This window comes from Camponotus vicinus, unplaced genomic scaffold, assembly GCF_025532165.1.
Source record: "Camponotus vicinus isolate PSW18456_S1 unplaced genomic scaffold, iyCamVici1.0 SCAF_10, whole genome shotgun sequence".
In the NCBI taxonomy this organism is placed as follows: Eukaryota; Metazoa; Arthropoda; class Insecta; order Hymenoptera; family Formicidae; genus Camponotus; species Camponotus vicinus.
Window position 1 is genome coordinate 15849827 of NW_028141946.1, and position 14825 is coordinate 15864651.

The 14825-nt window shown below is 27.4% G+C and overlaps 1 protein-coding gene across 1 annotated transcript; it reads right to left on the reverse strand.

The window, feature by feature from the left end:
- Positions 1–1185: 1185 nt before the first annotated feature.
- On the reverse strand, positions 1186–12639 carry LOC145960039 (proto-oncogene tyrosine-protein kinase ROS-like). The gene is made up of 10 exons (XM_083079311.1): positions 11320–12639; positions 8598–8739; positions 7940–8033; positions 7466–7801; positions 6976–7278; positions 5320–6752; positions 3172–3276; positions 2771–2988; positions 2031–2504; positions 1186–1802 (listed from the first exon to the last, which is right to left on the reverse strand). The coding sequence occupies exons 1-10, from the start codon at positions 11461–11463 to the stop codon at positions 1455–1457; spliced, it is 3597 nt and encodes a 1198-aa protein (XP_082935437.1). The 5' UTR covers positions 11464–12639; the 3' UTR covers positions 1186–1454.
- Positions 12640–14825: the final 2186 nt, after the last annotated feature.

A 14825-nucleotide genomic window follows, 5' to 3' on the forward strand; every position in this document is an offset into this window, starting at 1 on the left:
TTGTGTATGTAGCTGTAAATATATTATAGTAATATACCATAGTAACATTTAAATACTATTTCCACAAAATGTTTATGATACAATATCAAGAAATGTTTCTATAATGTTTCTTATGTAAGTATCTGAATGCGGACATTAACCGTTTATGTTACCTCTCTAAAATGTTTCTGTATCATCTCTAAAACAATTCACGTTACAAAGAAACATTATCGAAACGTATTAAATACATTACTTTGTATAGTGGGAAAGTACCACGGAATCGTTATTGAATAATTTGACTTGAGAACGTAATCATTGTTACAAGCATTATTTGCGTCGTCTGCTTTGTTACATATGATAACCCACTTAAATCTACTCATTCGCTCTAGGAGTTCAAATCTAACACCCATATTGATTAGATTTTTTGTTACCTCAACATCTAGCGGAGGGCGAGGTAAGGAAACTTCCTGATCCTTGTTCTTAAAAGTGACAATAGCTTTGTATGGTCCTGCATCCGTGCTCATGTATTTCACAGACTCGATCGCCTTATCATTAGATTTAGAGCTTATATTGATGAAGTTGTTTGAATCTGTTAATATAGGAGATGGAATTACTGACGCAGATGTATATCCTGTCCTTTCTACGATTCTTACTAATATGGCTTCTGGTTGTCCTGAACTGGCCTTTTTTTCTTTTTTGGCATTTTTCCTGATTCTTCTATCGCTTCTTCGTTTAAGCTAGATAATAATTGCGAATTTTTTAAAGTCTCATCACTCGGAAAGCTTTCCTTTTCGATGATTATATCTTCGTAACATGTATTAGAAGTATTTGAAACATGACCTGCCTCGCCCGCCATGTGGCGTGCGAGGTTATGACTGTCTTTCCAGTCTATTTCTACGTACTATAGTATACACGTAACAATTTCCAATATCTCAAGGCACTAAAAGAATCGCCGAGAGGCTAGGTAGGTTTAATTGTAAAGGGACTAATAACACCCACTTAAGAGATCGAAAGACTGCTGCGCAAAAAAAAAACCGCCAAAAAGCCCTTCTCCCTTCGTATCTATCCTCAGACAACGACTTAGGTCCGTTCTTAAGTACGCGACATCTATCGGAAGGACCACAGAAATACTAGACCTAATATGGCCGCAACCGGCATAGACATATATATATGCGAGATGATTGCACACTCGCAATCATTAGGTTTAGCTTCGATTACTCAAAAACATAAATTAGATATATCATTATATTACGTGGTTGTACAATCATGAAAACGGATGTGATATTTTTTAATAATCAAAATTTTATGGAAGGTAAAATTAAAAAATTTCTTTTATTTTCATTGATAAATCTAATATTAAGATTAAACCTGAAAATAACAGAATCAATTTAGAAATATTCTAGAAATATTTTTTCTACATTAAGATTTATCGAATCGTTCGGAAAAGAAGATAAACATTAATTTAATTATATCGGTTAAATAATATTGACTGTACTCAGTAAGGCATCTTCTATGTTCTTTCTTAATGCTATAATATTTTTCAGACAAAATTTGAAATTTGGTCTAGCATCCGCTGTACTCCAGCAACGTAGCATCAACTGGTACAATGTTGACGGACAGTTAAGAGTCATCGGCAATCTGCCTCCAGCACGTACAAAATTTATCACTTCTTCATTAGCCTTGGCAATATAAGGTTGGTCACCCAACGATGTAATTTCCCACATTAAAACACCAAATGACCAAACATCGCTTTGAGAAGTAAATATTCCGATTGCCAAAGATTCCGGTGCCATCCAGCGAACAGGAAGCAAACCTTCTCCTTTCTAAAACATGATTTTAACAAAAATTTAATTTTCCGATTCAAGTTGTTCATTTTTAGATTATGTGTAAAGTGAGAAACGTTCATCTATCTCTTACTTTATATAAATGAAAGCTGTTTATATTCAATATTACTTAAAGAAATAATGCACGATACTATTATGATAAGAAAATAAAAAGTATTTCCAAAATTCATTTTTTAATCATTAATTTTTTTTAATAATTGTATTTACCGCGCGATAATAATCATCCTTGTAGATATCTCTAGCTAGTCCAAAATCTCCAATTTTGATGACACGATTCTCGCGATTTCTCGAAGATACTAAACAATTGCGACACGCTAGATCTCTATGTACGAAACGCAACTCTTCCAAGTAGCAACAACCTCGCGCAACATTTTCGCACATGGCGAGCAAATCCTGCAAACGCAGAGCTTGCGAATCTGACGCTTGCAAATTTCGACAATCTCTCAAATATTTTAACAGATCACCAGTTTCCATTAATTCCAACACTAGAAACGGAGAAACCCCATCTAAACAAACGCCCAACAATCTTAATACATGTTCGTGTCGAAAATGATTCATAAGCTCGGCTTCCTTTAACAATTTTTTTTTCTCACGGAAAGGAGCATCTTTCGGAAGCGTTTTTATTGCAACGGATATCTCTGTGCCCGATCTTTCTAAGTTCTTCACTTTTCCTTGAAACACCTGCGAAATATTTCACACAAATTTACATGCGTACTTTATTAGAAAATGTATAGTTTAATGTCAAGTAATATTATATTTTACTTTATATTAAATAATTCAACGAAAAATATATAATAAAATGCATGCTTGTTGTCTCATCTAAATTTTATATTGCTTATAATCTATTATAAAAATTTATGTAATTTATATCTTTATTAGAAAACACATATCTGTTTTGTTGATCCAGAAATTAATTTGAAACATTGCTTGAAAAAATTAATTTTTACCATTCCGAATGCGCCGCTACCAATAAGTTTTGTAAATGTAATTTGTTTACGTGCGATTTTAGTTATCGCACATTCATCCGGATTATAATCTAACATAGGACTGTAAATCATATTGAATTGAGTGTTTCGGCAAGGTATTTCATGTAGATTCGCCAATTCTATATTGGTCATTGTTGGAGACCAAAATAGTTCATTATTTCCTCTGCGTTGACGACACACTATTATAATATTTTGACTTAATTATGTAATAATATGTATTATAAAATTTACTGTTTTTTAGTAAATTTATTCGTTTAGTTTTATATAAGTAAATTACTATTTTCAGTAAATTTTTAGATATAATATCAGATATATATGTATAATCTACAATTCAAGTCGATACCTACATCAAATATACTTACAACAATAAAAGTAGTAGATGCAGATTATAGTAATTATAACGATAAAACTTAACATCAATGGTAGATAATATTTTGTCTCTGTTATTCCAAGAGTGTTCGAAATATCTATATTACGTAAAAATATAATTTCAATATTTTCATGTGTGCGTTTTATTTAAAAACTTATTTCTACTAATAACGTTATTATAAATCAATTAATAATAAATTAATAATTAATTAATATTATATTAATAAATAAATTTTAAATAAATTTATTATATAAATAATATTAATAAATTTTTTAAATTTTGTAGGTCTATTCATATATATAAAAATAAGCATATAATATTATGACATCCATACACCACAGAATATTACAGTTACTTTGCGACAATGTTGTAATACTGCAACTTGTAATGCAACATTACAGAAACATTGTAGAACTATAAATTAACAAAATATCAGTTAGATATTAGTAATATGATATTTATATTTTAAAAACATTTTAAAACTATAACGCTCTTTAACTTTTTCGCACCTCCGGCTTTCCGAAAAGAGATGTGTTTCATATGAAACAATTTTATAGGTTTTTGGGTGTGTTGATTCTAAATTTACTATTAAAATTTAAATTCATAATGGCAGATTCAAGATAGTAGCCATGAAAAGCTGAAATGTCGATATATTTATAATATATCGATATTTGGCTTGGGTTTTATTTTTTTAGATATACATATATTATGTTCTTTTCCGAATATGCACACACACACACTTGATTCACGGTGTTGTTACACACTTTTTTTACAGGTCGCGCATCTGTCACGAGACTCTTTCGGATGTCTATCGCACATGTCGTTTTATTTCGTGCACACTTAGATTATATATTTAAACTATTATAATATTTATCATAATAAAGTAATCACGTTTAAGTAAAACTTTGAGTATATAATTAGCATATATCAATTCTATGATTTTTTGACATAATATGTGCTTACTCTTCACTATATTTTCACTATTTAATTTAAAAGTTTGGTTTTTTTGCAAATCTAGATTTTAATAAACATTATATTTCGAAATGTACGATTTTTTTACATGTAACTTGAATTTTCTTCTTTAAAACAAGCCAAAGTCACGGAGGTACGAAAAGATTAATATATTTATAAAAAATATATTTTTAATAATATTTATATGTAATAATATATTTTCTTATGTTTATTTTTTTTTTATTTTTTATATTGTACATATGCGATGAATTTTAATTTTTTTTGTAGATAAAGTCAAATGAATTAATGACACAGAAATAATATCAGTCGAGTTCAAAAAAATATAATTTTAAGCTAAAGATAAAAATTGCTACTTTTTCTATTAAAGAATATAAATAACATTTTATATCATCGTTACATATATTTTATGATATATTTTTAATACACTCATATACAAATATGGTATATTAATAGATTTTCAAAGATATATTTTTAATATAATTTTTTTAATTATATTAAAAGAATAGGTATTGTTTTATCTAACATTATATTTTTTTATTTTTATTTTTCGATGCATTTTTATGTATATATCACATGCAAGTATATGTAATTGTATTTCTGAAATTTTTTAAATAAAGCTATAATTAGTTATAAATGTATAATTAATTCCAACTAATGTTTATATATTTGTACCCCATTATAACAGTATATAGAACATTTAAAATAAAAAAAGTGATTCGTATAACTAAAAGTTTAAAGTAATTTTATATGCAAAATGTAATATTTTATATTTTAATTATATGATTATATTTAAATATAATATTACAATATATTATATTAGATATGAAGTTGGAAACTTCTATTTATATCGAGCTTTTTAATTTAATTATATGCTTCCGAGATAATTATCTGTCAGAAACAAGAATATTCTATACGTAATATTATTAAATGGTTGCAATAACATTGCATTCTCTCAAATATATTCCAAATATATTCCACTGCAATGTTGCTATAATATATATTTCATTGCAATATTACAAAAAGCGAACATCTTAACGTTGTCACAATCTTATAACAATAACTCAACAGAGTTTCGCAATCGATTTGCAATATTGCAATGTTTCAATTAAATTATTCTTCAATATATCTGCAACCTTATTGTGCTGTATGGGCATCTTCGTTTGCTTACCAAGTGTTGAAAAAATAAATCTTTCATCAGCCGGCCATGTAAAATTTTCCTCATATTCGGGATATCTCAATATCAAGCGAAACTTGTATAAAGTTCTCGCCTGTAAATTTCCGATATGGTATATTGCTTCTTTGTTATAATTCATTTTAATATAATTCGTTATTTGCCACTCTTCTGTTGCAACATCTTTGTACTCTAGTGTAGAAAAGACCGTCAGATTGATATTTGAGATCCATGAAATGTCTATGCTATTTATGTCGACCTCGCTTAAAGTAATATTGTTTGGTTCTGAGTATATGTGAACAATCTTGCTTAATCTCTCGTTGTAGAAATCGCTGAAATTAATTGGATACACACGTACGTATATCAAATAATCTTGTACTGGTAGCGACAAGTTAATCTTTGTGAAAAATCTGCCGTCTGCCACACGTTTCGGCACATTGATAAATTGTTTGCTCTTTTGTTGCGTGCCGTTCACTAATGTAACTGTCTTCCAATGCACTTCGTAGGTCACGGCCACGCAGTTCACTTTCTTGGGTGGCATCCAATAAACTACTGCTATAGTAGGCGTCAAAGCTAGAACACTTATGTTTTCTGGTGCATTAAGCTTGCCCGAATTAGTTTTTATTGGTATCACATTGGAATCGAATGGATTTATTGATAATTGATCAAAGTAAAAATTGCTTAAAGTAAACTTCAACTTGTACTCTGTAAATGATGTTAAGTTGTGAATCTCGTAATATCGCTCGTACGTCTGCACATTGAATTTCTCAGACTTGTTGAGATTGTTGTCTAAACAGCTTACGAAGATAGTATATATAGTAGTTGGTAAATTATATTTTTTGCATCCAATCTTTGCAACCGGCTCCGGAAGATTTACAATGATGCTGTTTGCCGTTGCAGTCACATTCTCAAAATTATAAACTTTTTTGTCAGGTGTCAGACATCTCATTGGAGGATATGGTTGTAAAGATCTATCAGAAACGTAAATTTTAAAAATCTTATTTTCACGTAAGCCTATTATTATCTTTTCAACATAGTTGTATGCATTTGAGACGCTCTTGAGACTTGCATATTTCTTTTTCAAAACGTAGAGGATATGTTGAGACAAATTATATGCTAAAATGTAAATGTTTGTTTTATCAATCGTTATAGATCTGAAGTATATGTTATCACTTATGTTTTGATTGTGTAAAATCGTATTGGACATAGAAACGTTAATGTCTGTCACAAATATGCGATCTTTACATAACCAGTAAATTAACGGCTCCTCATTATTCGTGTTATCAGTTGCATAACTAAAAGGAAGCAAATAACGATTTAGGCAAAAGGAAGAATTTATCTGAACAATTTGCTCACTTTTTCCATCGAGATAATATTTCATCATATTATATTCTTTATTCCTCCAACTGTATGACATGCGATATAAAATTCTAAAAAATACATAATTATTTTACTCATTATAAAACATTATTTTAACAAAAACAGAAAATTATATGTAATGAAAATTCGAAATTCTTATAATTATATAATAACTTATTATTTTTTTCACTTATGATCTTAATTATAAAACCACGTAAAATTATAGAAAAATTACAAATTTGCATAAATCTTTAATGGAAAATTATTTTTTCAGGCAAACGGTAGTAAACGTACCCCATAAACGGTGATACACTTAAATAGTCAACAGCAATTTTTACTTTGAAAATCTCATCAAATTTAATTATGCCATTTTCCCACATTGTTATGTCGAACTTTACAATATAAGAGTAGTCTGACTCTCGATAGGTCAAATATAGATTTCTTGCTACCCAGTCAATGCAGAGATTATGTATAGAATGATCAAATCTAGCTATTTTTGTGATATTATTTTCATTAATCTTCAATGTCATTAGGTCTTTTCTGTAACTCCAATAAATTCTATTGTCTTGTATCCAATAAGCGACATCTTTTATTGTTCTGAAAAAAGGAGTTAACTATAATTTTATAGTAAAAAATTATAATTGAGATTTCTAATTTTATAGTTATTACTACTATAATGTTGATAATAATAAACTTGTGCATAATAATAATAACTTTAACTTTATAGTTAGTGTTAAGAATAATTTATGATAATTATAACTACTTTTTTTATCAGTATACGTACTTTTTATTAGTAAACGACACTACGAAATTAGTAATGTTTAAATCCATGTCCAATATTTGGATACCTCCATACGTTGTGACTAATAATTTAGGTATTGGATTTTCATGTGTAGTCGACACATTCATTAAATCCGTGTAAGGACCAGCAACTTTAGTATGCGCACGTACTCGAAAATAATATGTCGTGTTAGATGTTAGATTGTGCACCGTGTGCTCCAATTTTGTAGTTGTGATATTTTTATCGTCGCAGATTTGAATCTCTTTTAAGTCCTCGATGAAGAAACATTGCACTGTATATCCTTGTATTATTTCATCGGTAAAGTTAGGTTGGTTCCATCTATAAAAGAATAACATTTCAGTCTTTTTATATTTAGTAAAATTATAACAGAATTAACATTTTGATATATTTATGTCGTTGAATTTAAGAAAAGAGATAAAAATGAAAGAATACAAACTGAGAATTTAGATTCTTTACCTCAATGTCACAAAAATGTCGTTTACTTTTTCTGTGAATTGACTGTCGAATTGTACAAATGCTCTGAGAGATGTTGGCTTGTTCAAACTGCTTTCTAGAGATTTTAAAACCGTATATACATTATTAACATAATTATACATATATAAGATTAAGTGGATTATCTTGGTAAATCAGAAAGAACAATTTAATGTGAAAATAAAGGAAAGAGAAAAAATAAATGTGAACTACAAAATATGCAAAATTAGCACAGTATTGATCTTTAAAAAATAATATAAGAATTTTTTGCGTCATTTAAGGTTTAGAAAAGTAATCGTTAATCCATGGCAAAAACGAATAAATAACTTTTAATAAGATGACAAGTATTTTTCGAAAAATTCCTATAGCTTAAGAAATCAGAAGTATAATATTTGCTACTGCTTTAAAACAAAGTAGCAAATTAATAAAATTGACTTTACCTTAAATCATGACAATTTTTATGTACAATGTTATGTTTATATTATGCTTTTCTATTTCTTTTTTGAACGGAATAGAATTTATATTCTCACTACTGGAAGATATTTTTAAATTTGATTTCCACTCTCTTTTGAATTTAAATTATATTTACACTTTTTCGTCATAGATTTTGTTAATAATGTTTTATCATTTTTTTGCAACTTACCGATAGATTCTGGGATGATAGAAATATTTTCAAGTGTAACTTCATCGATTTCTCGCTTATTTCTCACAGTACTATCAAAATGACTCCGGTCAGATTTGAAATTTAGTATATGATGATCACTTTCCTCGGACATTGAAATATCCTTCATAAAGTATAGCATACGAAAAGAATTAAGTGAATATCATTAAAGTTGTTTCTGGTGCTTTAAATGATAAATTATATAAATTATAAAATTAAACGAAAAATTGCCATTCGTTTTTTGTTTGCTTAATAATACCGCTTTGATATGTATCATTCCTAAATGATATACAGGGTTTAGCAAAAGTGTGGAAACCCCTTAATATTTCGAAAAATACGCATTTAAAAAAAAAATGTTTCATACAAAAGTTATAGGGTTTTATGTGGCGCATTACACAGCAACATTATTATGACCTCGAATAGCGTTGTCAAAGTTATGTGAAGGTCACCTCCAACTTTTTAAATGGGACACCCTATATGCTTTTGCATATTCTTGTAGCTTATCTCGAGAGCTTTTCAAAACACTATAATTAAGTTAGTTTTCATTAAGTACTTTCCGAGTTATGAGGCTTGAAATCATTTCTTAATTTTACATAAACCATAAAATATCTTGTAAAATATTTATTTTTCGATTATCTTACCTTAATACTTTTATGTACAAAATAATGAGAGTAATCAATTGGTGTAAAGAAAACATACAGTTGTTTTTAAGAAAAAATATGGAATTTTTAATTGCAAATTACATATTTTTTCTTAAAAACAACTATGTTTTTTCTTTACATCAATTGATTCCTCTCATTATTTTGTACATAAAAGTATTAAGGTAAGATAATCGAAAAATGAATATTTTACTAGATATTTTATGGTTTATGTAAAATTAAGAAATTATTTCAAGCCTCATAACTCGGAAAGTACTTAATGAAAACTAACTTAATTATAGTGTTTTGAAAAGCTCTCGAGATAAGCTACAAGAATATGCAAAAGCATATAGGGTGTCCCATTTAAAAAGTTGGAGGTGACCTTCACATAACCTTGACAACGCTATTCGAGGTCATAATAATGTTGCTGTGTAATGCGCCACATAAAACCCTATAACTTTTGTATGAAACATTGTTTTTTAAAATGCGTATTTTTCGAAATATTAAGGGATTTCCACACTTTTGCTAAACCCTGTATATTAAATGCGATGTACTTTTATTCATATTGTAAAATCTATTTTTTATTTTCTTTTAAGACATCTTGTATATCAAATATAACTCATATCAAAAAGAAAATCAATCAATATAGGTTAACAAGAATCAATGAGAATTCATAACAGCTTCATAAAGTGTAGCTCCTTGCAATTATTAAAACAATTTTGTCTAACGATTTGATTCTATCTCATGATAGGTTAGTTAACTCTTTTCAATTTTACTGTAACTCAAAATTCTTTTCAAAAATTAGCCCGATATCATTAAAGTTTTAATAATGTTTGTACTTCGAGAATAAAAATGTTAAAAATATTCTTTCTTTACAGTTATTAAATATTGGTCATAGAAATTATATAAATTCTTCTATCTATAATCTTGTCAAATTCTTTTCGATTATCGATTATATTTTTAACACGAATAAATCCTGAAGAACATGATAGTGTAAGCCTACCATAAGAATATGTGCATGTACTTATATATAAATGGATATATATACAATGAAAATTAATATAAACTCTAGCGCATAGCATGTTGCTGTTGCATATATTGTTGATTAACATATTAACGTTAGAGTTAATTGATACAATTTGAAGTTTCATTACGCGAATACTCGATTTTCTATTTTGATTTTTGGTAGCTCTGTTATATAATTATCCTTAACACAAAGAAATGATGCAAACTTTTTTACTTAATTTCATAAAACGAAATCTAAATTAATATAAATCTTATACTATATATATCAATAAATATTATTATAAATATCTCAAAAAATAAAGAAATTTTAGAAATTGAAGAAAAATAACATAAATATCTGTTCAAGTGTCATTATATGTATATATAAATGTAGCGAAAAGTAGACAGAAAACCTCATTAATTTAAAAAAACGTTATTTTTAGAAATAATAATTTTATATATATATATATATATATATATATATATATATATATATAAAGAGAAAGAAAGAGAAAGAAAAAGAATACATTCAAAGTTTTAATATACCGTTTTAATTAAACTTAATATTATATTATATAAAATCTTTTCAAAATCCTTTCCCTGCAAAATTTTTAAGCTTTATATATTTTTTTATATTGAATAATTTTATTTTATTATTATATATAAAATTTTCGAGTTTTATATATCATACTTTTGTGTTGAATAGTTTTATTTCATTATATATATAGTGTATATAACTTATTATTACACTATTAACGCAATAACATTCAATTGTTTCTAAATCAAGCGAAAAATATCTCTTACTTGTGTGAAATTTAAATCAATTTAAATTTAAACCCGGACATACTTTTGTGTTGAATAGTTTTATTCAACACAATATATAAATTTTGTAAGAGGAAAAATTGTCTTAAAATTCATTCAAGAATTTGATATTTTAAAGACAAACATTTGTTCAGAATCACCCTGTATATAGTGTATATAACTTATTATTACACTTTTAGTTACACTATTAACGCAATAACATTCAATTGTTTGTAAATCAAGCGAAAAATATCTCTTACTTGTGTGAAATTTAAATCCGGAACCATGGATACGTATTCTTCCTGGAAGCTATTTGGAATGGTATAATCCTTCGGCATAAACGTAATAATTGCCTTTGTCAACACTAAACTTTTCAATAAAACGCATAATATTATTCCAAACATAATCTGTTCTTTTTCTTTAAATGTCTGCACTCAATCAGTTTCTGTTGAATCCTCAGTTAGCTATTTTTCTTACTCTACTAATTAATTCTGATGTGCTAATCCAGTTGATATTAATTCATATATATACACAATGTTGCGTCCGCGGAACGATATCTATCGATCGCGCGCGACACAAAGATCGGCACCCGCGTACTCGCTCGCGCACACGCTCGCGCACTCGTAAATAAGAATTCGTATTTAAAAGAGAACACAGGAACTTTAATAACACCAGAATGCAACGGGATAAACAATAATATTAGCTCGGGAAATCAAGACGCGTCCGTATAGCTTGACAGCTATTTTCCGACTCAGCTGACTCTCGTTGTTTATAAACAATTGACCACGGGATCCGGACAACGGCAGGGCCGTAACGACTCGGGCGCGCGCGTAACAATATATTTTCGCTAAATTCCGATAATTCATATACATGTACTTTCGATAAACTCAGTTTTAACGAATCGCAAGTTATTAATATTATTCTAACCGTTAATTAATTAATTATAAATCTTTATTCCAGTATATACTTGATAAGGACCACAACCATATGGTCGAAACGTCGTATTAATAAATCTAAATTTCTGGCTAGTTTGGTCGAATAAATTATTTTAATTGATCCTTTTATTAATATTATGTTTTTAAATTTCCCTTTTTAAGAGGGGTCGATCACAATATGTATCCTAGGATTAAATTAGGGAACTCTTATTAAGTAAATAGTTTCTATTTTTTTTTTTTTTAGGAGAACAGGTGACAGTGCGAAAAATGATACATATTCATTTGATTGTATCGCGAATATAGGAATATAATAATTATCAGCTTTCCTTTTTAATATCCCTTACTATTAGTAGAAAAGCAGTCGATAAAAAGATAATCACAATCAAATTACAAACGATCAAAGAAATTATAGAATTACCAATCTTGTAACATTTTCATACATACTCAAGCGCGCCGTGTAATCGAATTCACTTAGATATTTGCTATATCTTTAGTTTTATTTTTTATTAAAAATGTAATTGTAGCAATTTGTTCGTATGAGTTACTATATATGTTTTTTAAAATCCTCTATTCGTACACAATTACACGTTTTCTCTAATCTTCGTATAATGCAGTTTGAATCAAGCGATAACGTGGTAGCGTTTGGCTAGCGATCACAGTAGTAACTGACTTCGACTGATCAATCTAATCTGTTACCATGTCTGTTACATCTTATTAGCTCCATTCCGTTTGTAATTTATTTTTCTCCCCGAAGATACTCGTTATTTCAAAAAGAATTAAAATCCTTAAGAATTGTTTGTCAAAAAATTTATATATATATAAGACAAAGTTATATATATATAAAACAAAAATCATTCTACATATAAATAAATATAGTTATATACATAGAACTGTTTAGTAAATCTTATTAAACTTTATCTTATTAGCTTCTTATATTAATTTATTTTTGCGTAACCTTCTCTTTGGCATAAGAACATTTATTATATAAAAAAATATTCTGATTATAAGAAAAGTAATAATGGACTTAAAAAAAGTGATTTACACGTTGTCTGTACATTCACATAATGCATTTTGAATCAAGCGATACGTAACACAGCAGCGTTTTTACGCTAATATAAATAAATATACAATAAATGTACAATAGCACGTAAACTGTATAAATAATTAAAATAAATAAAATAATTATAATGAAATAAAGGTCCGTTAGATAAAATCAATAAAAATTAGTTAAAAGGCTTCAAGGAAGTAAATAAAATAATTAATTCTACGAGCTATTATTATCGTTATTTGTATTGAATAATCTTATATAATAACTTATATAATTTTATAATTAATATAATATAATATATTATAACAACTTATAGTATTAATTACTTTATTATTTAAATTATACTACTGTAATTTTATATATGATAACCTTTATAATATGCACTAGTGTGCATAAAATTAAATTTTCTCTTTCTATAAATGTTTTATTTCCAAAAAATTGGAACACGTTAATCACATTTTGTTAAATAATATTGAAAATAATTATGTGATATTAACCGGTCTCCTCTTGTGACTCATTCAGTCCATTCATATATTAAATGATATATAACATTTTTATTTCCAAAAATGTTTTTGTATTATTAAAGAGACATTCTGCATAAGAATATTTTTAAAGTTTAAACAAGTGTTTATATAATGTTTTCTTTAAATTAATGCACAATAATATATATATTTTCACAAATATTTATAAATTTATAAAAATTTATTCTCTTTAGAAATAATATCAGTACGTACAAAAATTTATATATATAATTTGAAATAGGAAAAAGCTCCAAAACATAATGACTAAAAAAGACTTGAGAGAAAATTACAATTGTATGTGTTAATATTTATGAATTTACAAAATAGTTAATACTAGTTAATACATTAAAGCGCAAATCTTACATATAAGATACAAAAATATGCATGTCGAATGTTTAATGAAATATCGTAAAGAACAAACATTCCAATATTAATATATGTTTACAATTTATATTCCTCTATAATTTATTTATATCAGCTTGATAATATCTATTGGATTCAATAAATCATCTTTTCAATGTCACTTCTAATATAATATTTTCGAGGAAAAATTTGCAGTTTGATCTAATTTTCGCTGTATTTCAACAACAGAGTATTAAAATCAATGGATAGTTAATTCTTTAACTACCATCAATTGTTGTCATCAATAGATGGCGAAACATTTTATGAAACACAGCTGTCGTCAATAATTACTTCATGATGTACTGTGATGCCGAGATCGCCTATTTCAATTTCAATTTCAATGATTCTGTTTATGTGATGTTAACTCGGGTCTGCAATTATTTATTTTATTTATTCAATAATTCATTTCATTTATTTATATTACGAATCTCTCTCTCTCTCTCTCTCTCATTCTAAATTATCTAAATTATTTAAATTTTTAAATTATATTAGTATAAATAACTATAAGAAATTAGGCTCTGTATATTAAAACATAAACTTAAATTTAAACGGGCAGTAAGAGCCAAACGCGGATGGTAGTGCGTAAGTTCAACGAGAATTAAGTTTTCGTTGAAACTTATTTGTGTACACAGGGCACAAATTTTCTTGGTACGATACCAAGCAAATTTAAATAATTCTTAATTCGAGAATTTATTATTATAATAAATTAAGAATTATTTATCGAATTAAGAATTATTTAAATTTGCTTGGTATCGTACCAAGAAAATTTGTGCCCTGTGTACACAAATAAGTTTCAACGAAAACTTAATTCTCGTTGAACTTACGCACTACCATCCGCGTTTGGCTCTTACTGCCCGTTT

What these genes read in the sequence shown, in the direction of transcription:
- LOC145960039 (XM_083079311.1), bottom strand. Translation starts at nt 11,463, where the DNA reads ATGTTTGGAATAATATTATGCGTTTTATTGAAAAGTTTAGTGTTGACA. An exon ending in GTGTCGTTTACTAATAAAAA is followed by an intron (nt 7,279 to 7,465) that starts GTACGTATACTG and finishes TCCTTTTTTCAG; the next exon opens with AACAATAAAAGATGTCGCTT. An exon ending in AGTGTATCACCGTTTATGGG is followed by an intron (nt 6,753 to 6,975) that starts GTACGTTTACTA and finishes TGTATTTTTTAG; the next exon opens with AATTTTATATCGCATGTCAT.